The sequence below is a fragment of the Lepisosteus oculatus genome, chromosome 1 (assembly GCF_040954835.1).
Source record: "Lepisosteus oculatus isolate fLepOcu1 chromosome 1, fLepOcu1.hap2, whole genome shotgun sequence".
Lineage (NCBI taxonomy): Eukaryota > Metazoa > Chordata > Actinopteri > Semionotiformes > Lepisosteidae > Lepisosteus > Lepisosteus oculatus.
This window is the reverse complement of record NC_090696.1, coordinates 16,269,761-16,296,858: the sequence shown is the minus strand read 5'-3', so window position 1 is coordinate 16,296,858 and position 27,098 is coordinate 16,269,761. Positions and strand designations below refer to the sequence as shown.

The window sequence follows — 27,098 nt, the reverse complement described above, 5'->3', positions numbered from 1 at the left end:
CGTCGAAATCCCTGTTGTACCCTTAGACGAGGGGCAAAAGGTACTGGTTATCACCTGAGGTCCCAGGTTAGATCAAGGGTCCAAGGAACAGGACAAACCGTGCTTTTTGCTAACCCTCTTGGCTCGGTGGATGAGTCAGAGGGTGCTGTGGCAACTTCCAGCACTATTTCAAGCGTAAGCCGCAGGTGCCAATCAGATGTGCGTTTTTAGTTTTAAACCCAGGGTATTACTACACAGGGAAGAGTAGGGTCGAGGTCATCTGAGGCTTGTCTCCTGATCTCAATTTGCGCCTCCGCGGTGTTGTTATGTCTGGGGATAGATAACATGTTTTTCTTATAGCTTACCCTAAAATAATTAACAATAATTAACAGTATTGCTGCTGATCGTCGTTGTTTTTGCTGACCACACATCGAATTTCCTCTGCGTCGGGAAGGGCTCTTGCTGAAGCTCACAGAACATTCCTCTCGGAAAAACGTCATCCGAAACTATTACCAGTGCGCTGAATTGGAAGATGAACCTGACGGAGTAGGTGGTACATATGAGTTAGAGTGTATTAGGACCTTTTTTTTTCTCTCTCCGTTTTAGAGAGTTTTTTGTGCAGTGACGTAGCTACAGTCGCTGTTTTTCGCGAGCCTGAGACTTTGCTCCGCTCTCGTGATCACTATCACTCCTTCTCCGGTGGGGTAAAAAAAAGGCAAAATACGAATTATTATCGTAAATGATCGCTGGTCTATTTGCGCTAGTAAGTGCAAAACACAAGACCATTGGCTAACCTGTAATTAATAAAGCCACCGCCTCCCTTCTAAGGTTTTTAACCTGTTGTTGGTGGCCGTGCCTCAGGGACAGTGGTTGCGTTAGCCCACCTCGCTCCTGGGCTCGGCTGGGCGTTTCTGAGCGACAGCTCTCGAGAGGCGCCGGGCAGCCACCTGTCGTGCGCTCGCAGCAGCTGCGCGCTCTCCCGAGCTAGATAAGCGCTCGGACACGGGCGCTCCGCCGCAGTTTTTTTTTTTCTGTAACCCCTGGGCTCTGCTGAGTGAGAGCGGCGAGTCTGGAGATGCACTGTTTCAGGCTCCTCAGGGCGACCCACGCCGGAGTCAGGGACGTACTGGTCAGGGATGTTTTTCCAAAAGGGGCCGGGGCGCCGGGGATCTGCCGCGGCTCCTCGTTCCGGCGGCGAAGACCGGGGAGGCAGTTCTGCACGGGCTCGGCGTCACACCTGCAGCAGAACGCTGTGGACCGGGACCACGCGCCCTGGCAGCGGTAAGTTCAGGCGTGGGGCTCCGGACAGCACAACGGGGAGAGGCGACTGAGCGCTATCCCGATAATGCTTAGGATTTTTTTATTTATTACATTTCGTGTTCAGTACAACAGATCGCTCGTGTATATCCTGTACACACATACTGTTCTATGACGCAGTTCTTATTGAGCAATAGGAAATGTGGATGATTACGTCTCACAATAATGCAGGTGTGCTGTACACCGGTTCGGCGCCTCGTCGCGTGGGATTTTTTCTATTTCCATTCCCGAAAAATAGGCGAATACGTGACGTATTATCTGTAGATACATAGTAACATGTAGACATCTGTCCACGTTACCGGTACCTGTTCGACTTCGGGCCAGCAGACAGAATGTGTGCGCGCGGCTGTGCCAGAAAGTTCTGTCTGCTCAGCCGGAGGCGCGCGGGGACAGGGGATTCGTTCACTATCCCTGTACCTATATTAAACGCCAATACTGTATGTATATATATGTCAGTTTTTCAGTTTAACTTCTTAGATGGAAAATATTTTTGCCCTGAACCAAGCATGAACATGACGTGCATTGATTATTATACCGAATAAAACTTCCGAGATCTCGATGTTCTTTATTTTGTACCACGACGTTACATTATATAAAACTCTAATATATACAGTTATTCAGTATTTAATTAAAGGTGACGTCGGGTGTGTTAGTGAAGATCCCGAAATAGCGGAATAGTTTATATCAGACTCGACACTGGCAGGGCACGGGTGCTGTAACACCAGCTTCTCCCATCTGTATAACGCGGGGATAGATGAGCGCAATTTTCACAATGCAAGCTTTGAATATCGCAAAGGCCTCCGGACCTCGTCGGTGCTCAGAAAGTATTTTATTTCTAAAAGGTTATGAAGCAGGTTTCCCTGTCTCTCTGGAGGTCTCGTTACCGAACACCAGGTTTGTCTCTTCTCTAATAAGATTTGTCTCTTCCCTTCTAAATAAGCTGCGTTAATAAAGTCAATGAACTCTCCACTGACGATCTCCGTCTTGAATCAGCTTTTGAATTTGAATCTGCGACGACGAATTATATCTTCTTTGCACTTGTATTCAAATGCCTGCATTGGTACCTGGTGATATAATCCTACCAACATATCAAAAGTGTAATTATTTGGTGATAGGCTAGTACTTTACCATTGTACCAGAGTCTGCATTATTTTGATAACTATTTTATCCTTCTATTGTATTGATTCTGTGAAAGAGTTAGTCTCCCTTGTCTGCCTGTCCATCACAGGGCAGGAACACTGACACGCACACACGCACACCAGGGTCAGTTTTCGCAGAAGCCAATTAAACTACCAGCGTGACTCTGGACTGCAGGAGGAAGCCGGAGCACCCTGAGGAAACCCATCCAAACACTGGAAGCACATACAAACTCCACACAGACAGCACCCCAGAAAATGAACCCAGGGCCCAGTGCTGCGAGGCAGCACTGCGTTACCTGGCTGCCCACATAAGTAACTTAACATCTCCAAATTACGAGGAGAAAAAAAAACACTCAGAGGCTAGCCAGTCTGGCTGTTATTTCACCTCCTAGTTAAGTTATGGATTTAATTAAGTAAAGACCTCAGCCAGCATGTCCACCAGCAGGTGTGGGGTCCCGAGTCCCAGGGTTTGTAACTGCAGTGCCATCCACAGATATAATAATAATAAGAATTCTAGCAGTTCAGGGTCAACATTAAGATGTGTCTGCTTCATGCTGTAAAAAAGTGACCTGGTTTCTTTTCACAGTAGGTCTGTGGGTTGTTTGCTGTTGCTGTCTTCAGCAATACTGACTATACCTCCACTAGTTTCCTAACCGCTGGGTGGGACCCAGAGCCTAACCAGCCAGCTACAGGCTCATTGGGATACACCCTGGATAGGACACCAGTCCATCACAGAAATACCATGTATTCAGTAAATAGCAAATATACTGACAGCAACAGGTCAAAGCATTAATTTTCAACGTGTAGATTCACGCAGGATTGCAGGATTGCTGAACTGGCTGCAGCTAAGACTACAATTGCCTTATCTGGAGAACAAACAGGAGAGCAGCAGATTCTGCCTGTTCAGGGAAACAAGCAGCATTCTCGTAACTCAACTGACAGAAGAACCTTAGAAAGGTTGCAAACAGATACCGGTCTCAGCAGATCATATCTCCACCTAAAAGGCACAGAGAACGAATGATTGAAGTCTTTAACCAAATAGATTTCCATCTGCGTACAGCTGGATTTTTTACTTGACAATTGGCATGAAGTCATTTCACATCAAATGTACAGCCTTGGCAGTATCTTGGGATCTGAACTCACAGCCTTCCAGTTTCAAGCCCAGAACCCTGACCACTGCTCCACACCTGCTGCCCTGTACAGCTACAGTCATGTGACACCAAGAGCACTAGGGAAGAACGCTGAAGTGACATCATGATACTGTGAGTATCATTCCCAGAGCGGCACGGGGAGTTTATACAAAGACCGTAGAGGAGCACCAGCTCTGTGATATCTGCAGAGCTGTACAAATGAAATCCAACCACCAACCAGAATGATCTGTGTCTGTTTGAACTCTCCAACTCTCAAAGGGAAGGCTTTGGCTGGGCTGTAGGGCAGGCAGATCATGCAATATCTGGGGCACAGGAGTGGTTTCTATTGTTAGATACACAAGTGAAGTGGAAAGACACCAGCCAGGTGGTTTTGATATAAACCAAATGCATTCCAGGATCTCATTGTCTGCGGTCATTGATGCTGATAAGGGGCCAGGAATGCCAGTTATCTGGTTAATCCAAAATTGGCTTAGTGTATCGGCTCTTACACTGACAAATCCCCCTCCTTCCATTAATAATCCATCCTGGGGCCTATCCCATCAAGCAATGGGCAGTTTTCCCGGAAGCCAATTAACCTAACAGTATGTCTTTGGACTACAGGAGGAAAGCCACACAAACATGAGGAGAGCATACAAACTCCACACAGACAGTACCCCAGGTCGGGAACCGAACCCAGACCTGCAGTACTGAAAGGCAGCAGTGCTAACCACGGCACCACCATGGCATCCCCTTCAATAATCATTCTTCATCTTCTTATAACCCTGCTGAAAGGCAGACTCTCTGCCTGCTCGCTGCTCTGAGCCCTGTTCCCAAACCATTCATCCTGGCTTATATGATACCAAGTGCTACACAAATCCACATCAGCAGGGAACACAGCGGCTCTTTGTTCCGGATAGGTGATCGGAAGGAAAGAGTCATTCTTGAAGTTGTATCAGTGGTCCTTTCATGGCTGTTTTCCCAGAGTTTTGTCTCTGTCTCATGTTTGTCTACCAGGTCCTGTACTGAAATTGTGATACCTTATAAAAGGCACCAGGTCCGTCATCCCTTCCAGTGCTGGTACCTGAGCCAGGATGCTCTGCACCTGTGAGCACTATTAGATCCTTCTATTCTACAGAACAGAGTACAGCCATTCTGTGCAATATATGGACAATGCTAAGAATGGCACTCGCAAACACACATGTAATACTTTTCGATAGCAGGACACATCAGCAAGGCTCTAAGGGTCTTTTAGGACAGTGAAACCGTGTCCAGAAAGAGACATTGGTTTTTAAAAGAGGAGTCAGTATTGTTTATGGTTTCTAATAACACAGCCTGTTCAATCCCAGATGTCTGTTCTTTAAAAAAGGCACTTACGATCCCTCGGTATGGTAGATGCATGACTTGAACTCACGAGTTTGCATTTTTGTTTCACTCCCAATGTGTCTGTGTGCTTAAAATAATAAAGAAATCATAAACTGCCGGTATGTAAAATCGAGGCTGACTCAGCCAGGTGTGCAGGAGTCGTGTCACGGGAAGCTCCAGCTGGTTCACTTTTCCTGTGATTTTCCTAGATAGTTACTCATTTTTTCACGTTGTTGTGCCCTGCAGGGGTGCTTCAAAGAAGGGCCAGTTCCTGGGGCTGGAGGATCTGCTGTTCTACACCATCACGGAGGGGGAGGAGCAGATCCCCGTGGCACGCTTCATCGCCGTGAGTTCTCACGCATGGGCCCAGATCTGATTATCTCCGCCGCACGCACTTGCACATTCCCAGGTTCAGCAGTCCTGGCTTGGAAAAACACTTCCGCAGGGGGTGGGGGGGGGTTGATCAACTGGTGTCCGTCCATAAAATCAGCAAGGCGGCAGCAGAGCAGAAAATAGTAAACGTGAACGTTTGTTTTTTTTAATTCCCTAGGGGTGCTGGGTTGAAAACAAAAAAAGCAATCAACAGGTTGTTCTGAGATGCCTGCCTGCTTAACTACATGTGAAACTACGTGTGAAGACAACAGGAAGTGGTGCAGCTGAGAAAAAAAGGAAATGAGAATGAGTAAAGGCTGCCCCCTCCCCCATCTCAGCCCTCCTGGGCCAGGGTTAGAGAGCCCATTTTGTGAACGTTAGTCTCCTCAGCAACTTTGTAGGTGGACAGATGTCCAGCCAGCATCTCATTTGTACACAAGCCAATACTGGTGCGCAAACACACTAATGCAGGAAGCACTGGTGCAGGCCCACCATGATAGAAAGACTGTCACGCACTTGCAGACTTATCATTATGATGTTCCCCACTGGTCCCCCATCTTTCAAATGAAAAGAGATGTGGTTACCACATGCCAGCATCTCAGTCAGGTCTCCACGCAGCGGGGTAGGCTGAGTACCTGAAAGTGGCAGTACTCCGTCATATGAGTGAAAGACACCCCAGGTCATATCACTGGACTGTCAGGAGGTTGTACAAATACTGGTAGTATACAACAGCTCAGTGTCCCAGACCAGGCCCTAGACTTACGTTCTCTGGGACAGAGAAGGGTTTAATCCATGCGGATCCATGGAGTTCATCCATGACACAGGCTGTGTGACAAGTTGCATCACTCAGATTTCAATGATGATGTTGTAAGAACGACATTAACAACAAACAGACTGCCCCCCCCCCCTCCCACAGCAAGACAAGAACTTCCTCCTAGGGGTGTCACAGCCAGTCAGGGGAAGGGAGCCTCTCTGATTGGCTGGCTGAGCCGATGACTAAGCAAGCCACATGAAAACACACACACATACCCTGCACTCTATTAAAAGCAAGATCTGACATTTGCTGGGCAGTCAGCCGTCTCACTTGTGTCTAGAACCGTGTAGAACGAGTAGATTGCTTTTGCCCTTCTCAGCAGTATTGAGTTTTTATAGGCAGACAAAGTTCACGGAGGCTCATGACAAATTCCAAAGAAGGACTTCTGAGTTTTCTGGGAATTGTTTGGCAGTCAGGGCAATCAGGGCAGTCCTTGACACAAGCTGCCAACCTTATGGCAGTGCCCAGGCATGAAGGAGGACAGGTGGACCATGCTTAATGTCTGACAGTCTACAGTCACCTACCTTCTGGGTTGACACTGTCACAGGACTAGAAGTATTGGATAATGTACGATTACATCATAGTTTTTTGGAATCCAAGCAAATCGGTTCCTGTTAGTTTAAATAATGCCAGGTCAAGGTTTTACAACCCTCTCATATTAAAATCCTTTAATATCATTAGTTGCAATGGGTTTTGTCATATCTCATGTCTGTAAATTTCAGATTTAGAAATGATTCATGATCACGCTAACGTATCTTAGTGGAGAATGACATTCTGAGCAGGCCAGCTCTGAAACAGCAGACTGAATGGAAAAGCTGACTAAAGGTCACTTCGATGTGAAATGCTACAAGGCAACTGTGCCAGTGTCTGCCTGTTCTGATTCCATGAAACCTTGGGCACTTTGCAGTTTGAGCTCCAGCTGTGTTTGATGTTTGGACAGGCGCTGAAGAGCAGGGGTCTGTGGACCTCTGACCCCCGCCTGCGGGATTGCATGGATCTCCTGCGGCAGTCCGTCCAGGACACAGTGGGGGGGTCCATGATGGACAGGGAGCTCTTCCGCAAGTGAGTCTGGGATCCACACCTCCACTGTCTGTCAGCCCAGCCCTCTCCCTCTTTCCTTTCATCCCCTCCTGTCTCCATCTCCAACCTTTGCCAAGTTCCTGTGTTTCTCTCATTCCCCCCTCCCCAGCTCTGGCCACTTTCCTCTGCTTACCTTATTCTCCATCTCTTCTCTGTTTCTCATTCTCCCTCTTCCTCTCTCTCACAGTCCTGACCGACACCATTCATTCTCCCTCTTCCTCTCTGCTTGCCCCCATCCAGTAAAGACACAGAGAGCGATGTTCTCCGCTCCTCTCTGCATGACTTCAAAAACACTGGACGTGTATAGCTTCTCCCTGGCTCTGATCATTCTGAGACGGCTGAAAACAGAACTCTCTTTGCAAGTCTTTCTGATTCAGCTTCATTTTATAATTTAGGTGCCGGACCGGAGCTTTGCGGTCCATGGAATACACCAGAAATCCGAGTTGGAATGACACTATCCGTCCAGGAGGGGAAATGTGTTGTGGGTTATGCAACTTTAGACAGTGATGATATGTGAGATTCCTCAATGGAAGAGCTATATTTAGTTTCTTGTAGTGAGGGAGGGGCGCGCGGTGGGAGGAGGAGGGCATGTTGGGTGACAGTTTCGGAGAGAGCAGTTTGACAGATAACAGCTGCAGCTTCCAGAAAGAGGCGGCTTCTTTTCTGTTTATCCACTCGTGACTCGAGGCTGTTTTGTCTTGATTTCAAGATGTGTCCTGGTGCCCTGCTTCTGCTGTGAGTCTTAATCTTAGGAGGGCGACTTGTTGTCATATCTGTTCACAACACAAGTAGAAGGGAAGGGAACATGCTCTCCAGGCTTGATCCTGGGCATCTGCGTGGCAGTAGCTCTTAACAGTGCCCACACACTGAAGGCTAAATAAGGAGCTCTGCTCTGGGAGACCAGTGCGAGTTATTATCCCACGTGGGTATTATCATGGCATCTGGGAGTCTGTTTTGGAACATTTGCCCAGTAGTGAGAGAATGTGCATTCCTCTTGCTTGTCCACCCACTAATCATACCAGCATACATCTCCTGCACTCACTGGGTGAACATTTTCCATGTGTTTTTGAGCGTGTGTAGCACTATATCAGGAGTGTGTGTGTGTGCCAGTGAGTGCCAGCATGCACATCTGTTTATGCCATTTTACAACTGTGTGCTTGTGTGTCTGGTGTCAAAAAGCTAGTCTGAACGCAAGGGACCGGATTTCGCAAGTAGTAGCTCAACATATATTTTAAATGATATAAAAACTACTTCATCATAAAATAGTCTCAACAGATTTCTTGTGTATCAGTGGAAAATACCCAAAGGCTTTTTTCCAAGACTTTAGCAGATTAAGAGTTTAGCACAAACTTGTGTGAAGTGAAGAAGTGTATTTAATACCAATATTAGGAAACACTTCTTTACACAAAGCGTTGTGGGAGTGTGGAACAAGCTGCACAGCCATGTTGTGGAAGCCAGCGTCTTGGTTTCCTTCAAGAAATGGCTGGATGAGACCCTTGGATCACGTACTTAGATTAACTGAATGACCTTCTCCCATTTCAAACGTTTCTAATGTCCTAATGTACTTAAGATGAGCCATTGGAGTAATGCTGTTGTGGAAGACACCCTACATCCCTTTCACTGCATTTGCACAGTTTAGAAAGTGTTTTCAGTCACTGTTCATTCTGTTGCATTTTGTTTTTTAGAGATTTAAAACTTTAGGCGGGTAGTTCCATCCCCACAGTGAAACTCAACACACATCATGGCTCTGTCTTACAGGTGTGTGGGCAGTAACATCGTTCTGCTGACCCAGGCCTTCAGGAATAAGTTTGTCATTCCTGACTTCGAATCCTTCACCGCCCACATCAACCAGCTCTACCGCAACGCCCAGGCACAGACCATAGGGAAGGTGTGATTCCTGTCCGTTTCCACCTCACTCTGCTTCCCAGACTGCCAAACCCAAAACTCCCTCAGACAGGCACAGACTGTTGTGCCCTACAGACCCCCACAGGACCAAAGTCCATCCAGACCTGCCAATCATCATCTACAACTTATACATGCCATTTTCTCACACCTCCACACAGAGCCCTGTCCCTTCCTCTGACCTCTGGCTCCTGGCCATAATCAGGCGGATGGGGAAGTCTGCCACACACATGCTCTCACACCAGCGCACACACGCCTGCCACTCACGTGCACATAGGCCAGCACACACACTCGCACGCCTGCCACACAGATGCACACACAACAGTCGCACTCGCAGACGTGCACATATGCCAGCCACACGCACTCACACGCCTGCCACACACATGCACACACAACAGTCGCACTAGCACACGTGCACACGAGCCAGCCCATGTGTACACACACACACTGGCCACACGCTCGCACACGTGCACGCACGCCAGCCATGCAATGTCCATCATGCCCGCTGTCCAGCCCACGGCCCCTAGCTGCACTGCCGGCCTGTGTCCTGCCTCAGCCTCACTTCCGGCCCCCTGTGCGTCTGTCCCTGCAGGTTGCCGACTACATTCCACAGCTGGCCAAGTTCAGCCCTGACCTGTGGGGGGTCTCTCTGTGCACAGTGGACGGACAGAGGTGAGAACCGGCTGTGTGTTGCGTGTGCCTGCTGCGGTTTCAAAGCGCCACCTCTTCCCTCGCTGCCCTGATTCTGGGTGCACTGTCCGTGCTGCTCTGTCCCCTAGAGCACAGCCCAGGTCAGAGCGTTTTTACTGCATTGCAGGGCTGCATCTTTCACTGAAACCAGCTTCCTGGAATCCCTCAAGAAACGGCTGGATGGGAGAACAAAAGTGTAGGATGTTTCTTGCGCTTCTGAGCTTTTGTTCATTGGGAAATTGTTTCTTTACGATCTTTGGAGGATGGACACATCTTCCTTTTATTGTACCGTTTTCTGCTCTTGCCACTTCCTGTACTTGATCTCCCCCTCCCTCCCCCTCCTGAGTGTTCCTCTCTCTTGTGGTCTCTCGCAGGCACTCTGTGGGCGACACCAAGGTGCCGTTCTGCCTGCAGTCCTGCGTGAAGCCCCTGGAGTACGCCATTGCGCTGCACGAGGCGGGCACGGAGCGCGTGCACAGATACGTGGGCAAGGAGCCTAGCGGGCTAAAGTTCAACAAGCTGTTCCTCAATGAGGAAGGTCAGTCTTCTCCGCCTTTTTGCTGTGGATGTTTCTAAAATCTGTGTTCCTAGAGCGGTGGTCAGGGGAACAGAACAGTGTAGCATGCTGGGTAAGTCTCTGGACTCATAATTGATAGGCTGTGGGCTTGAGCCCTTATAGCAGACACTGCTGTTGTACCCTGAGTGAGAAACTTCACTCCAGTTGTTCCAGACGCAGTCTGTCTGGATGGGGCCCATCCATGGGCACATGTTCCCACTGAAAGGTGAATGGCCACCACCTGGACATTCTATCCATCCCTCAGGACATCTTCAAGAGCTCTTGAAACAGAAGCACTATTTGCAATAATACAAATATGATGATTGTGTAAATTAATATTTTTTTATGCCTCATATGGTTTTACAAGGCTTACCCAGTCAAACAGGCTTATTCATTTCCACTTCCTTATTTCCTTCATACCCTGACTAGTTTGCTTCATCATTAAAGTAGAGACTTCATTTAAGTAAATTAACAAAAAAAAAAGGATACTAGAAACATCACAGAGGGGTCACCTAGACCTTCTGAAACGAGACCCTGAAGCAGATAAGGCCTGACATGTGGTCATCCACAGCATGAGCAATGCAGATGAGCAGGGTTCCTCACAATTTTTTCAACAGTCCACCCAGTTTCTCTGACATTGCTGTCATTGCTGAAAACAAGTACAAACATCAAACAGCAGTCATTCATTTCATAGAGTCACATACCCATGAAACAATCCAGCTCATGCACCCTGCACCCCTCATTCCAGGAACTGCTTCTGTGCCCCATCACTGGCACAGCTTGGTGTGTGGGCATTCAGCAGCCCTGGTGCCCATCTGCACACTGAAGGTAATGGACGAGCAGCACATCCCCACAGAGTGCTGTAACTGGGATGTGTGGGTGCACTCAAGTCAGAAGAACTGGTACAACAAGGTGACAAGGTCTCACAACCTGTGATGAACAAAACTTGTCCTCTTCTGGGATTGCGGTCTGAGAGGCATCTCCCAACCATGGGTCACACACCATCCCCTCCACACACAAACCTAGGCTGTGGAGGTTCATAGGGGATAATGTCACTGAGTGAATATATCAGGGTCAGGCTTTTCCACACAGTGTTAAGGCAGCTGTATCTAACTGTCGTTTGGCCATGCTCTCCATTTTTTTCTTTCAGATAAGCCCCACAACCCAATGGTGAACGCAGGCGCAATTGTCATCAGCTCTCTTATCAAGGTAAAGATGACCCAGTGAGCGAGACAGCTTGAACTGTAGATTTGTATGCTTGCGCATGACACCTCCATCGCATGTCAGCTGGCGCTGAGCAAACAGCCGTCCCACACTGCTGTGTGGGACTGACAGATCCAGCCAGGTCCACAACCCTGTGGAGATAAGTGCTGCGTCACAAGCATGACGCTGCCCAGAGCAGCAGTGCTCAGCACCTCAGCCTCTCCGATCAGCAACAAGAGCTCTTCCATCAGCCAGTGCAAGCACACAGAGGAATATTTCTCTTTTGCACAAAAGTGCTAGGGGTCTGCACTCAGCCCCATTGTCAATATGTAACTGACAATGCACCAGCCCTCTGCAGCAAAAGAGCAGCCTCCTGCTGCAGGAGACTTGGACACTCTCTGGGGTCCTGGGGAGTCTCAGCCCCGTGTCAGAGGGAGGGCAAGGCCTACAGCCCATAGGCCTCGGTTCCAGCTGGGGACTGTGCCACCTGGGAATCCTGCATCAAAGCAGTCCCCTTTCATGTAAGCCATCACTGGCACTGCTTGGTGTGTGAGCACCAAGTGTCACTGGCGCAGTCCCGGAGGTATTTCTTGGTGGGTTTTAGTTACAGGGTTAAGGGGTAGGGCTGGAATATGTACTGTGTTCAGAACACTGCAGGACTTCTATTCTGAATGACTGCAGGGGTTTATTGATATGTGCAGACACACATTGCATCTTCAAAGGTCTACAATTTGCAACAACTATGTCAGCCATGAGCAGGAGGGTGTTGTGGCAGGAGCTGCACATGCTGGTGTCCCACTGGCTGATCAGGACCTGATCGCCCAGCCCCTGGACAGCGCCTCCCAATGAGCTGTTTTTCTGTTACAGTAACCTCTGCCACACTCCTCTTTCTGTTTTTTCCATTGACTTTTTTATTTGTTGCGCACTGACCTTGGCCTCAGCAAGGGGCAGGTATGGGGGGGGCTGGAGATTGGGGCAGAGGCAGGGATGAAGAAAGAGTGAGAGAGGGCATGGGAGGGGTAAAACACAAGGATGAGAGAAAGAGAGCAGGAGTGGTGCAGAAATGCAGGGAGAGAGAGAACAAGCAGCTCAGAAAAGGAGGAGGGAGAAGGCAGGAAGAGGGGGAGAGAGTGGAGAGGACAGAGCTGGCACACACATCTTTTCCTCAGACCTGTCCCATGAGTCTTAGTGGTTACAAAGCCCACGCTTGTCCGGAGCCACTAGATGCAGGAAAGCGAATCCTCCTCCGAAATCCCAGCATGAAGCACCCATGACGAAAGGCTGTCACATCGCATCAATACCCCTACACCCCCAGGACACAGGCCTGTGCTGCTGCAGCCAGACTGCCGAGACACTCAGCCACGCTCTCCAAGGGGGGCAATGGTGCCAGTTGGATGAGCGGAAGGACTGGTGGACAGTGCCTGACACGATGGCAGTCCGTGACCAGGCTTGCTGTTTGCTGGTGGGCTTCATCTTTCCACACCGTTTCAGTCAGCACCTTGACCAGCTCAGGGGATAAGAGGGCAAACAGCAGAAGGGTTCCTTCTGCGCTGAACTGAAAGAGCGAAATCGCAGTGTGCTGGCTGCAAAGCCTGCTTCAGTCATGTGGCTGCTGTGTTCTTCTGACATTACACATGATCACCAGAAAGGGAAAACCCCAAAACGGCAGCGTTAAAATCTGAAATGTAATAACCCTCTTAAATCTTTTGGTTTAAAGCTGACTTGCATTTCCTAACTTCAGCTACACCATGGGCAGGGGCTTGTCCTTTAGAAAGACTTCATAGCTGGCAGAGAACTTAAGCAAGACTGATACCTTATCCATGGAATCTCCATGCACTGAGCTCAGTGTCCCTAGTTTATTCCGGTTACTCCTTCAGCTTCCATCCAGAATTTAAGAACTGGGTTCTAATGCTTTAGCAGTTAACTCACCCATTACCCTGCTGCTGAATCTGTAATGGGGACTGTAATGCCCCCTTATGGCCCCCTTCACATTGCACTATTTTGAACAGTTGTATAAAAATGAAATGCTTTCCCTAGCTCAATTATAATAATAATTAATAATAATAATTGCTTACACTTATATAGTGCTTTTCTGGACACTCCACTCAATGCGCTTTACAGGTAATGGGGACTCCCCTCCACCACCACCAGTGTGCAGCCCCACCTGGATGATGCGACAGCAGCCATAGTACGCCAGAACGGTCACCACACACCAGCTCTCAGTGGGGAGCAGAGCAGAGTAATGAAGCCAGTTCATAGATTAATTAAGAAAATTAAAGGGGAACTGCAAGGCTATTTCTATATTTTGGGATTAGAATGAATCAGCATTGATGAGTGCATTTCAAACCACAGTGAAAGTAAAACGTTCACAGAAGCTTGTGAAATCTACAATTTACATCACAAAATAAATTACATTTCCAGGTACTGTATGTGCAGCGCCATATTCTGTGATTCATTGTTAGGTGATGTGTTGTGGCCTCATGACATTGCAACCAAGTGGGCTAGTGAATCCATCTCTTTTAATCCAATAGAAATATTGCTCTTAATTTCAAGACGGTTTTACTGATAAATGGAACTCTCCATGCAGATCACATTGGAAACTTTCTGCAGTGAAATATCTGCTGCACAACCGGTCCTTAATTCGCTCGTACATCACGACATTAGTCATTACAGCGATTAGCGAGCAGGAAGGGCCACGTCACAATTGGTGGGAATTCTCGCTCTTGCCCGTGATGAGACTACAAGTGTATGCGACAACATGGTGACCCGCAGTACTTTCACAAAGTTCACGATGTTGCGCTTAATTAGACATTTGTGAACTTTTTTCTAGACTGTCAATGAATTTATTTTGTTACCGAGATTTAATAATCGCTTTGAGAAACTGGGATTGCGGTTTCCCTTTAAATAGTTATAAATGTGAAGAGTAAGATTCAAATGAGTGATTCTGTCTCTGTTCTACTTTTTCCCCGCAGCCTGGCTCGAACAAGGCTGAGAAGTTTGACTGCGTGAGTAATCTCCATGCTCGTTTCAGCATTAGTATCGCAGCAGCTCAGGCTAGCTTGCTCTTGCGCCTGAGGGCCTGACTGTTGTCCTCTCTCAGGTGATGGAGTTCCTCATGAAGATGGCGGGCAGAGAGTTCGTGGGCTTCAGCAACGCCACGTAAGTGCCACTTCCTGGCTGGTCTAGGGGAATGGCTTTAAAATGCAGCCTCCAGCAATGCCTTGTGAGGCCAGAGACAGGCCACTATGGCAATCCCAGTGCGCAGTCCCAGTAGAACTGAATACAATGATAGTAGGGTGGCACAGCGGTATGGCCCTGGGTTCAGTTCCTGGAGAGCTGTCTGTGTGGAGTTTGCGTGTTCTCCCTGTGTTCACGTGGGTTTGCTCCATGTGCTCTGCTTTCCCCCTCCACAGTCCAAAGACATACTGGTAGGTTTACTGGGAAAATTGGCCTGGGTACAAGTGCATGCGTCTGCCTTGCCGTGGACTGGCATCCGTCCAGGGTGTACCCCGTCTTGCACGTGGTGCTTGCTGGGACAAGCTCCAGCTCCCATGCAACACTGTATTGCAGGCAGAAAAAGGATGGATGGTCAATGACAACTAGGATTACTGACTTATATAAATGAACTAAAATGGTTCATTGTAATTAGTTGGGGTGTTTAATTAGCTCTACTTTGTCTATGCTGCCAAGATACAGATCGAGAGCGCACTATTTGAAAGGGAGTTTTGCATTTAGATCTGGAATGACAAGATACAGTAAAGACCTGAGGTAAAGTTTCAAAAAATTCCCCTTTATACTATTAGTATTAAACAGTGTGTTTTCTCAGCAAAGGATTCATTGATGACTTTACCTTCTAGTTTTTCTTAAGCTAAATCCTCCGTGGAAGTAGCATTAAGTTCAGACGGCATAAAACAGTGAATAGTCTTATTTAAAGGATTTTATTGACTGAAAAGCCACCAATGCATTTGGCCTCCACTGGAACTAATCCAGTATCAATGAATGTGGTTTGCAGGTTCCAGTCGGAAAAGGAGACAGGCGACAGGAATTTTGCGATAGGATATTACCTCAAGGAAAAAAAAGTAAGTGTTCTGGGAAAGGACTGAGGCTTCACAGCCTTCCTGACTCACTGCTGCCATCTGCTGTTCGGGCCTAGGAAAAGAAAGGCAAAATGTGTTCTCTGGGGTGTTCTGACCGTTATTGAGCAACACCAGGCACACGCTGGCTCGATCTTATTGCCTTAGCATGGGATTTTGAAACAGTGGCTGCCAGGCTCTCGGGCTAACGTAATCCCATTTTTTCTGATGAATTTCCCCTCGGACCAACAAACATCCATTAATACCCAAGCTGCCACAGATGTTAGTCCAAAATATTTCACTAAAAAATCACCAGCCTCCCTATGCCGCACTCTAACTCCCATCTCCCTCCACTCTTTGTGTAGTGCTTCCCGAGTGGAGTGGATATGATTGCTGCGCTGGACTTCTACTTCCAGGTCAGTTTCCTGCTCCTTGTCCCTACACTCCTGTCCCTTCACATACCACGCTCATAGCCCCTGATTAAAATACTTTGCTGTCAGTGAATTATCATGCTCTTTTCAAACTTTACCCTGTTCTGTGATAGCTTAGTCTCTGTATTTGCAATTAGTTTTATCCACCATGCAGTCAAGGCCAAGTTTCCCTGCTGCATTGCTCAAGTTAAACTGTTCGCACCTTACGCAGAACTCATGAATGAATCCACTCCTCTAGTTGTCACCCGAGTGCCATTGTGCTGAGTGATTGGTCTTTAATTCATGATGTCTCCCTTCCAGCCTGGCAGTGAAATATAACAAGATCTAACATGTTGGCTCCTGCCTACAAGCCTGCAGTTTGCAAGGCTTCTACTTCTCAAACTAGTAAGACAAAAGCAACTGTACTGTAGGAGGCGGGGATCTCTCACGCAGAGTGTTTGTCCTGTTTCTGTCTAGATTTAAATATTTAAATTCTATGGGGATCTCTGTTTACTTCAAACATCAATAGGGAAGCCCTGGGATTAACTCATCTTTAAATTGCTGCGCACTTGGGCTGGAAGTGTTGTGCTGGAGTGTGCATTACTGGACTGTGCAGTGCTAACTGTATGTGTAACTGTATTGGACTGTGCTATGCTGGACTGTGCTGTACCAGACTGTACAGTGCTGTGCTGGACTGTGTAGCTCTGTGCTGGACTAGACTGTAGTGTGCTGGGCTGGACTGTGTAGCTCTGTGCTGTACTAGACTGTACAGTGCTATACATTACTGTGTAGCTCTGTGCTGGACTGTGCTGTACTAGACTGTACAGTGCTGCGCTGGACTGTGCTGTACCAGACTGTGCAGTCTAGTGAAACATGCTGCTCTTTCCCCAGCTCTGCTCCATCGAGGTGACGTGTGAGTCTGGCAGCGTGATGGCAGCCACACTGGCCAACGGGGGCATCTGTCCAATCACAGGCGAGCGGGTCCTCAGCGCAGAGGCGGTGCGCAACACTCTGAGCCTCATGCATTCCTGTGGCATGTACGACTTCTCAGGGCAGTTTGCCTTTCACGTGAGTGACCCCCATAACTACCCCCCGACCTTAACCCCCATCATCCCCATAACCAGCGCCCTGACCTTAGCCCTCATCATATCCCCTAAACTAACCCCCTGACCCTAACCCCCATCAGACCCCCAAAACTAACCGCCTGACCTTAACATCCATCAGACATTGACCCATTAGGCACTGTAGGCACAGTGTCTAGGGCCTACGAACGTTTTAGGGCCTACAAAGGAGGGAAACACTAGTGCCGAACAAAAAACGAGCTGAAACAACATGCGCTATCTATCTAGTTACTACTAGAAGTATCGAAGTGATGGTTGCTCGACACACTCGATCAATCACGTGGTTTAGCATTAGAATAGTTTAAGGTGCATCGTGTCAATCGATGTAATTCAATTGGCATTTACCTCTCTTTTTGCACATTTCAGAGTGAAAGTGCCTAGGGCCTACAAACACCAGAATCCGGCCCAGCCATCGGACCCCCAACACTAAGCCCCTGATACTAACCCCCATCAGATCCCCAAAACTGTCAACACACTTGCATGTACTGTATTTGACTTTGGGTACATAGTAGTGGTTCCTGTACCAAAAAAAAAACCCAGCGACGTGGTCCTGTTGTTTCTCAGGTGGGCCTTCCTGCGAAGTCGGGGGTCTCCGGGGCTGTTCTGCTGGTGGTGCCCAACGTTATGGGCCTGATGTGCTGGTCACCACCACTGGACAAGGTGGGCAACAGTGTCCGGGGAATCCACTTCTGCCAGGTAAGCACATCCCTGCTATGAGCACAACCACCTGACCGCTCCCGTCTACTGTGGTGGAAGATTTGGTACTTATCTAGAAACAAAATACCAGCCATCTCTTTTTGCATCTTAGTTTCCCTATTTGACTTCTGCAGTCGTCTTTTTTTTTCCAAATTAAAATTATGCACACCTGCTTGTCCAGAGAATGACTTTCTGAACTGCACCTCTGCCAAGACAGAAACTGGTGTGTGATCGTATTTCTTTGGATGCCTTCATAAAATGGGTGCAACATCTGGCAACATCTGTAGAGCCTACACACATCCCTACAGCTGTCCACGCATTACTCAGGACCTTTCAGAAACACTCCTAGAAAAAGTCAAAGTTCTGAGTGACCTCTGCTACAATGCATACTAAAGGTTGCCTCACCTATGCTGCAACACGTACCAAAGGCTGTCTAGTACATATTACGTGTACTGTACTTAAGGTCGTGTGACTTTTGCTGCAATGCAAACTAAAGGTCACACGAGCTTTAGTATGTACCAGACAACCTCTGCTGCATGCCAGCGGTCATGTGATCTTTGCTCTGACGTGTTAAAGGTCATGTGACCGTTGCTGCAGTAAAGGGTCATGTGATCACTGCTCTGTTCTTAAGATCACATGACTCTTGCAGGGCGCTGTGACGCTTTCTAAAGGTCACATGACCTCTGCCATGTCCCAGAGGTCTCTGAAAAGGAGAATGAGTGTCGGCACAGCTGTTCCGCTAGGAGTCGGCCGCGGTTCTGTGAGAGAACATCTGACGCTCTTCCACAGTCACAGCGTTGCAGGTGTCACTGCGATTCGCTGTCTCCCTTAGGAGCTGGTGTCCTTATTCAACTTCCACAACTACGACAACCTGAGACACTTCGCCAAGAAGCTGGACCCCCGGAGGGAGCCGGGAGACGTGCGGGTACGAGGGCGAGAAGGGGCGGCTGGGGAAGGGGTGTCAGACGCTGTGGTGAGGGAGATCACATGCGCACCCCAACAAGGCTACCGAACCTGGAGCTCATTTCAAATTTACCCTTCACTGAGAGACAGACATCTGTTGTGTGGGACACCTCTGGAATAACTGACTGACAGGGACAGCCTCGGCAAAAAGAGCCCTTCTGGCCTGTGTGGAAACATCCGTGTAGAGGATCTGATACACATACAGTACCTACATAGTCATAGCAGACAGGAGAGGGAGCAGGGCTGCACTTAGATTCTAGAAGCACCCTGAAGGCAGAGCATTGAGGAAGATGCACTCCGGAAGATGGGCTTTTTTAGAACAAATTCAAACTCATTTCACACCTTCGCTGAACTGCGCTGTGACCTCTTGCACCCCACCCCCCACCACAATAGGTCGATCCTTTTCGGGCTTTGTGAGCTGGTGGCTGTTGAGCAAGGCGAACTCATGATGCAGGACAGAGATGAAGTTAATATTAACTCCCCGTGCCGTCTGTACACATTCAAGGTCACAATTCTGAAAGAGGGATCTAGGGCTCTGGTGTTGGCCTGTGTTCAAGAGCCAGTAGTGTGCAAAACATAACGTGAACTTGAGAGTGTTGCAGCTTTGTAAGGATTAACCAATAGAAAATGAGCAGCTGTCCTTTGGCATATTACTGGATTCTGGTTTTACTGCCTTGAAAGGTCACTAACCCCACCTGTAGTGATTAGGTTTACATTTGACCTCCCACTTTAGACAACAAAAAAGATCATCTTAAGACAGAAGTGTCCCAAATCCAAGACGCTGAATTCTACAGACTGTACCCCCTCTCTCGCAGGCAGTGGTCGGCCAGTGTCAGATTCAGCTTCAGGCCTGGTACCATGCAGCCAAGCACAACTTAGCCATTAAGGCAGGTCTGGCATAGTGCCTGACAGACGGCCCAGCAAGAGAAGGACTAGGATTTTAATCGTCTCTCAAGCTGAGTTTTTATTTCTCCTTCTCTTCAGAACAAATCAGTGGTCAACCTACTCTTTGCTGCCTACAGTGGAGATGTCTCTGCTCTAAGAAGGTAGGAAATTATTAATCATTTTATTTATTTGGCCAATGCTTTTATCGAAAGACATTTAAATTTGTACCCATTTATACTGCTGGGTATTTTACTAGAGCGATTCAGGTCTGGAGAGAAGCACTCTCCCTTCTCCCCGGCAGGTTTGCCCTCTCCGCCACGAACATGGAGCAGAAGGACTACGACTCCCGCACAGCCCTGCACGTGGCTGCCGCTGAGGGTGAGTTTACCTGGACAGGCATTTCCTTCTACACCAGCTGCCCCTCCCACAGATGGCTGGGGTCTGGGGGGGGGGGATCAGGACGGCTGGCCAACCTCTTTCCCTGCCCCACCTCCACCCAGACGCAGGCCAGTTGCCGACCCACCGCGGCCAGGGCAGGACCTCGCAGAGGAAGAGAAGAACACAGGCCAAGAACACATGCTAAAAACCTCGCTCGTACATGACTGAACGGCAATCAGCTGGCGTGTCCCGCGTCCCCCCTCAGTTACTACCCAGCCTGTCTCTCTCCGCAGGTCACGTGGAGGTGGTGCTGTTCCTCACCGACACCTGCAAGGTCAACCCCTTCGTCAAGGACAGGTAACCACAAGGACCTCCCCCGACTCCTCCACCCCGCTGTGAGACGCGAGGGAACGCAGACTGTCACAGGCAGTCTTGCAGTTAACACGCTCCCTTTGAGCTGAGGTCTGAGGTCCTTTAAAATAATAAGAAAGAATAATAATTCCTTACCCTTTTCTGGAGATTCCACTCAAAGCGCTTTACAGTTAATGCGGACTCCCCTCCACCACCACCAGTATATAGTCACCACCTGGATGAGGCAGCCAGAGTGCGCCAGTACCCCTACCACACACCAGCTATCACTGGGGAGGAGAACAGAGACATGAAGCCAGTTCATAGATGGGGATTACTAGGAGGCCATAATTGGTAAAGATCAAAGAGAAATTTGTCCAGGACATCAGGGTAACTAACCTCTTTTAAAGAAACAACCTGAGATTTTTAATGACCACAGAGAGATGACCAGGACCTCTGTTTTACATTTCATCTGAAGGATGACACCTTTTTAGACTATAGTGTCCCTGTCACTGTACTGGGGCATTAGGGACCCACATAGAACGCAGGGTGAGCACCCCCTACTGGCCCCATGAACACCTCTTCCAGCAGCAACGTTAGTTTTTCCCAGGAGGTCTCCCATCCTGATACTGACCGGGCTCACACCTGCTGAGCTTCAGTGGGCTGCCAGTTGCGAACTGCCGCTGGCACATCACTTAAAGCAGAGCTCAAGGCTTTTTAAAGGTCCGTTTTCCTTTTGAAAAGCTTAATAATGACCCTCTCTCCACCCCCCCTTCTCAGATGGGGCAACATCCCGCTGGACGACGCAGTGCAGTTTGGGCACGAGGCCGTGGTGAAGGTCCTGAAAGAGTACCAGCAGCACTACTCCCCACGAGAGCCCAACTCCGAAGCTGAGGACCGGGGCAAGCTGGAGACGCTGGAGGGCATGGTGTGAGCGGGCCCGGGCCCGGGAAGGGCTGTGCCAGTCCACCCCCCCACCCCACCCCAACCTCTCTTCCTTTCCTAGCTCCCAGTTCCGATCGTGCACAGCAGGTCCAATCGCACAGGCCCAAGTCAGGTGGCCGCAGCTGGAGTGGGGTATGCTGGCAGCACCAGGTCCAGACCCGAGAGGCAGAGCCAGCCGGGCCAGGAATGACCCAACCCCTCCCCGCTCCTTCCGGAAGCACATAGAGAACTACAATCGCTAAGAAAATATAAACCGCTGGCACACTTGTACAGTTACGAAGCCTGATTTTTCTATTTATTTTTCTAACCAGAACGCTATACTATAGGTGTGATATATTCCTCGTGTATATTTATATTCATATATAAAAGATGTTGAGATATGAAAGTGCCTTGTAAATTCAGCTTAATATTCTATTCCAATTAACACAAGCCCATTCTAGTGCACCCAGCTGTTTGAGTGTAAATATACTGTTCCATTGATCTGCACTTAGATTGGGGCTAGATGCGCAATACCCTAGCTAAAGGGTTGAGGCAACACAGAAAAGTGTTCATGTAAAATGTAAGCAGCTCAGGGCAGCCGTGAGGCTAGCAGACAGGAGATTCTTTCTTCACCAACTGTCCCTTTTTCAGAAGGGATAGGAGTGTGACTGGTTGTTGCTGTATTTCTCTCAGAAGTCTGCAATATCTCCTTCAACTAAAGAGCAGACAGAGATGTGTCTAATTTACTTCTACAACTCTTCAACCCAAGACAATAGGACAATAGGAAGACAAGGTGTAGGTTCAGGTGTAGGGTGCACAGGTGTAGGAATCTATCATGTTCAAAATGTGCAATTTTCACCAAAATGAAGCTGAATACTGCTACAAATAAACTGCAGAAAATGCAAAATAACAGCAACATAGTGATCAATTGTGTCACCTCACACCAACTGCTTTATCAGTATCAGCACTGGTTTTTAAACATCACATGCACAAATAGGAATATTTCTCTATGGATTTCAAATTTAATGGTGATTGTACATACTGTTCTAATATAAATAAATATGAGCAATATGAAAGCGTTTTGCATGCATTCTTCTTCCATCACAGATTAGTAAAGGGGAGTTTACAGTGGTTAAATAATGAGCATAGCATCTGCACTTTTACAGAGCTGGAATAACTGCACTGGTTTGCAGAGTATTTAAGTTTTAAATAAAAGAACACTGCCCTTAGTCTTAAGATGCAGGTTTACTTTAAGACAGTAATACCCTGTCCTACAAACTGCTGTGTGTCTTGAATTTAAGTCATACAATAAGCAAATGAAGAAATTGGACAGTGGATATGAAACACTATTCTGTGGTCTGAGGATCCAGTGAAGTTAAACTATAACCCACAGTGTCCACTTAAACTAAAAAATGGAAAAAACATTGAAAAAATGGCACAATTAAAATGATTTTTCTTCCAATTACACTCTACAAGCCTGAAATTGTCAAAATCCTGCAATTAATGAAACTCATTAATACTCAGAAGTGGTGTTCTTCTTCAATGAGGAAGTAATTTTTTTACACAAACGGTGGTAGGTGTCTGGATCTAGATGTCAATCTAAGTTGTTGAAACTGGGACACTACAAGACCCATCTGGATGAGATCTTTGGAACAATAAATAGGCCGTCAAACATGCAGAGTACCCAGATGGCCTCCTCCGGCTTGTAATATTACATTTTTGTGAAAACTTATTCCTACAATGCCAATACATATCAGAGCTCAACAATAAAAGACAACTGAGGATGAATGATTCAGTATTCAAGCAGGACTTTACACAGTTGAAAGTGGGTTTAATATCAATGTCAAAACAGGAGTACAAAAAAATCTCAATTACCATCCAGCTACATAGCCATTCTGTTGTAATTCATCGTAGTGTGATAACCATTTTATCTTACTCATCTGAAAAGCATATACATTTAGTGTAATAAACCATAAGTTTGTTATTGCCATGTGAGAGTGGGGGTAGTCACAGCCATGATCTCAGATTAGCATGGTCAGTCCTGATGAGAGACTTCACAATGTATCGAACTGTCTGGTTTTAGCATAATGCTGATTGAATAAGCTGGACCTTCACTGAAAGCTGTCTTTAAATAATAACGAGCTCTACATTTGCCTTTTTCCATTGCTTTGTCAAACTATGCGCATGATTTGCATGAATTCTATGCACTTCATAATTCTTTCCTATCCTACCAGCTTCTGCAATCAAATCAGGTGAAGTTAGCACTGCACTAATATAGAGAAAAGCAATAAACTAGAAGCCCAACTATTTCTACCAAAGATAAGAATCAGGGCAAAGCACAACTATTGATGAGGGCCCTAGTGTACAAACACACCCTAGAACACTGATGTTTCTCACACAGTCTAAGTCAGATTATTCCAAGTCGCATTTTTAAAAATGGGAAAAAAAAACACCCTGCGATCACAGCTTTTATTTCAGGCTTGAAGAGGGGCAAAAGCAAGCCAGACTGCACCTGGGCAATAAGTAGCTGCAGCAGCTGCAGGCCTGCGTCTTCTCCTCCACTAACCGAAGAAACTGAACCCCGTGTGTGCAGTCATGAGCAGAAACTGTCAGAGCCCATTATGGCAACACGGAGTCACTAAATACAAGCACTGACATGCCCAGTGAGGAGCCCGGCAGTCATGTTTAACGCAGAGAGGAATGACAGCCATGCAGTCATTTAAGAGATCACCTTGCATAACATATTATGATTGAAATGATCTGGAAAACATGGCCGGCCTCACACTATCACTTAAATGCCCTTTAAATATGAGTCTAATTGTCTTTCCACACATTAATACTGTATGTAGTATCAGAGCGCCATGATTTGCATGTTATCGCGGGTCACAGTGAGACCCGTGTGTCGGTCTCTCATTCAAATTGCCCCCTCAGCCGCCCCCAGCCTCGGTGTCAGGCCCCGGCTCTAACTCATCGCTATGGGTAGCTCGCCGGGCACCTCCAGCTCAGAGTGCGTCAGCAGCTCCCCGTCCCACAGGGCGAAGGCTGGGCACAGGGGGGTCTTGAATACGGCCCTCATGGAGTGCACGATCCGGGGCTTCTCCGTGTCCACCAGCTCCAGCCGGCCCCCCTCGTAGTCCAGAAGCAGGCCCACCCGGTCCGGCTTGCCCACCAGGCCGACGGGCACCATCTCGTTGGTGGTCATGGCGTACCACTTCCGCTGGACATAGCCGAAGACCCAGGAGCTGCTGTTGGTGCCGATGCACTCGTCCCGGGACATCCCCAGGTCAGCCACCCCGATCCGGAACTCCTGGGATTTGCGGACGGTCACCTCCCAGTAATGGCGCCCCCCAGTGACAGAACAGGCCCCCAGCACCACCGCCCACTCTCGGAAACGCTCGGGGTTGTCCGGCACCAAGGTGGGATCCAAGCCCAGGACCCGGTAGATCACCCCCGTGTCCTTCTTGAAGAGATCCAGGCTGCTGTGGGCCGTCCGCTCGTCCAGCTTGAACTTGATGTCTGCGGGGAAGGAGGAGATAAAGGGATTGTTAAATGTAGCTGCAGAGATGAAATATTTATAGATGGAGGCTATAAATATTTCACCAGCACGTCCGAGATGATAAAACTGCTTATAAGATTAAAGTAAAAATAAAATTAATCAATTAACTTCTTAAAGATGTTTAAAGTGTTTATCACCATAACAAGGTTAAAGTAGTTCAGGTGGGTAGCTGCGTCAGCTGCAAAGGAACAAGTAATAGGTTTATTCCATGCTGAAAAAAAGAAGAAAGAAAACACAAAGTTTCTTCAGGTGAAGGCTCCACAGCCGAAACTTTGTGTTTTCTTTCTTCTTTTTTTCCAGCATGGAATAAACCTATTACTTGTTCCATAACAAGGTTATGAGAGCTAACCCTCAAAATGACATGGTACTACTTTTAAAACTTCCTTTAGGGGAAGGGGAGAACCACTTGGAACTGAATGTAACAAAGACAAAGGAACTGGTGGTAGATTTCAGGAGGAAAAAGGTCAGACCTACTCCTGTCTACATCCATGGGAGTGGCGTGGAGATGGTGGACTCGTACAAGTACCTGGGAGTCCACATCGACGATAGACTGGAATGGTCTAAGAACATCGATGCCATTTACAAGAAGGGTCAGAGCCGACTTTACTTCTTGAGGAGGCTCAGGTCCTTCAATGTGTGTAGTAAGATGCTACATATGTTCGATCAGTCAGTGGTAGCGAGTGCCTTTTTCTACGCAGTGGTATGCTGGGGCCCTGGGATTAGAGCAGGGGATTCAAAAAGGCTGAACAAGCTCATCAGGAGAGCAAGCTCTGTCATTGAGTCTGACCTGGACCCCTTGGAGGTAGTGGCTGAGAGGAGAATGGTGTCCAAACTAGAGGCCATCATGGACAACATCTCCCATCCCCTCTATGACAGGCTTGTAGAAATGAAGAGCACGTTCAGCAATAGACTGATTCATCCATGGTGCGACAGGGAGCCCTACAGGAGGTCATTCTTGCCGTCTGCCATAAGACTGTACAACACATCCACCTTGCGTCTGGGCAGAGGCAACATTGACAAGTGACCTGTTTCTGGACTAAACACATCTACTGCTACATCTGCTCTCTTTCTTTTCACATTCACAACCGTTTTTTGTGCAATATATGCCAGGGACACGTGCAATACATTTATATTTATATCTATTTACATCTATATTTATATGTGTTATACGATTTTTCTGCATACTGTTCTGTTCTAGTTTGTTCTTTGTGTGTCCGGGCTGTGAGTAACTCTTTTAGTGCACCCTCACTGTACTGATTGTATTGTAACGCATATGGCCGACAGGTACTGTGTAAGAGCCGGCTTACCAGAGCAGGTGACGTCACCGCCCTTCCCAGTAATAGCAGCCCCTGGGCTGTGGAGAGATCTCTCTTTGGCTCACCGAGCTGGGTCCCTGCTGAGTGACGCGGTAGTCCCGGGTTCGAGTCCCCGACTGTGGGGAGCCGACCTAATGCGGCAAGGTCGCCCGCCTGAGCCCCCGTTGCGTTACAGTATTGTATGTATTGTACTATTATTATTATTGTATCATTCGTCACACTGTGGCTGTGTTGTCTGTGTAAAGCTGCTGTTGCACTGCAATTTCCCTCACGGGATCAATAAAGTATCTATCTATCTTCACCAGTCTCGATCTAATTAGCAAAAATAGTTCTCAACTCTTTACCTGGAGCGCTGTGGAGCGAGGGTGTGGGCGCTCTGTGCTCGTTTGGAATGAAAGACGCCATTCCAATACAACGCGCACACACACACAGCGACTCTCCCTTTAATATTAATATCCTATTTATTGTGCAAATCCGGACTGTGCAGCAACAACCGCGTGTTTTTCCGGTTTTGGCTCCGCCACAGTAAACGCTGCAGCCATTATCAACCGTGCCCCAAAATAAAATGACAGAATTCACTGTATCTCTACCTCTACGAACGTTTTAGCCCAGATAGCACACCACACACCTGTCCAGTCCACGACCCAGTTCAGTATTACAGCGGCAACCATACCGCAGTGCAAGAAAATTATTTTATTTAGACAGTCAGGATACTTACTGTTCCTCGGAGTGTTTGTCACATAGGGCCGAAATGGAGATAGCCCCAGCCACCGGGGGTGTCTGATCAGTCCGGCGGCAAGCACCCTGAGTCCAGCACGTCCACAGTACAGCATGTTCGTGGGCGCAGCCATCTTTGATTTCAGGGACAGCGCCAGCTAATACCT

The 27,098-nt window shown here is 47.9% G+C and overlaps 2 protein-coding genes across 3 annotated transcripts; one reads left to right on the top strand and one right to left on the bottom strand.

The window, feature by feature from the left end:
* The first annotated feature begins 210 nt into the window (after window positions 1–210).
* On the top strand, window positions 211–22,418 carry LOC102694598 (glutaminase kidney isoform, mitochondrial). Of its 2 annotated transcripts, none has more exons than XM_015344230.2 (18): window positions 211–1,260; window positions 5,174–5,273; window positions 7,054–7,175; window positions 8,952–9,081; window positions 9,688–9,767; window positions 10,160–10,323; window positions 11,492–11,550; window positions 14,517–14,549; window positions 14,645–14,703; window positions 15,557–15,623; window positions 15,983–16,033; window positions 16,919–17,095; window positions 17,713–17,844; window positions 18,677–18,769; window positions 19,792–19,853; window positions 19,949–20,070; window positions 20,364–20,427; window positions 21,199–22,418. In XM_015344230.2, the coding sequence occupies exons 1-18, from the start codon at window positions 1,055–1,057 to the stop codon at window positions 21,350–21,352; spliced, it is 1,875 nt and encodes a 624-aa protein (XP_015199716.2). In that variant the 5' UTR covers window positions 211–1,054; the 3' UTR covers window positions 21,353–22,418. The 2 variants fall into 2 exon arrangements, with proteins under 2 accessions (XP_015199716.2, XP_015199717.2); XM_015344231.2 differs by having other exon boundaries at window positions 214–1,260; window positions 19,994–20,070.
* A 734-nt stretch (window positions 22,419–23,152) lies between these two features.
* spryd4 (SPRY domain containing 4) lies at window positions 23,153–27,098 on the bottom strand. Its single transcript, XM_015344232.2, has 2 exons — window positions 26,933–27,098; window positions 23,153–24,858 (listed from the first exon to the last, which is right to left on the bottom strand). The coding sequence occupies exons 1-2, from the start codon at window positions 27,063–27,065 to the stop codon at window positions 24,305–24,307; spliced, it is 687 nt and encodes a 228-aa protein (XP_015199718.1). The 5' UTR covers window positions 27,066–27,098; the 3' UTR covers window positions 23,153–24,304.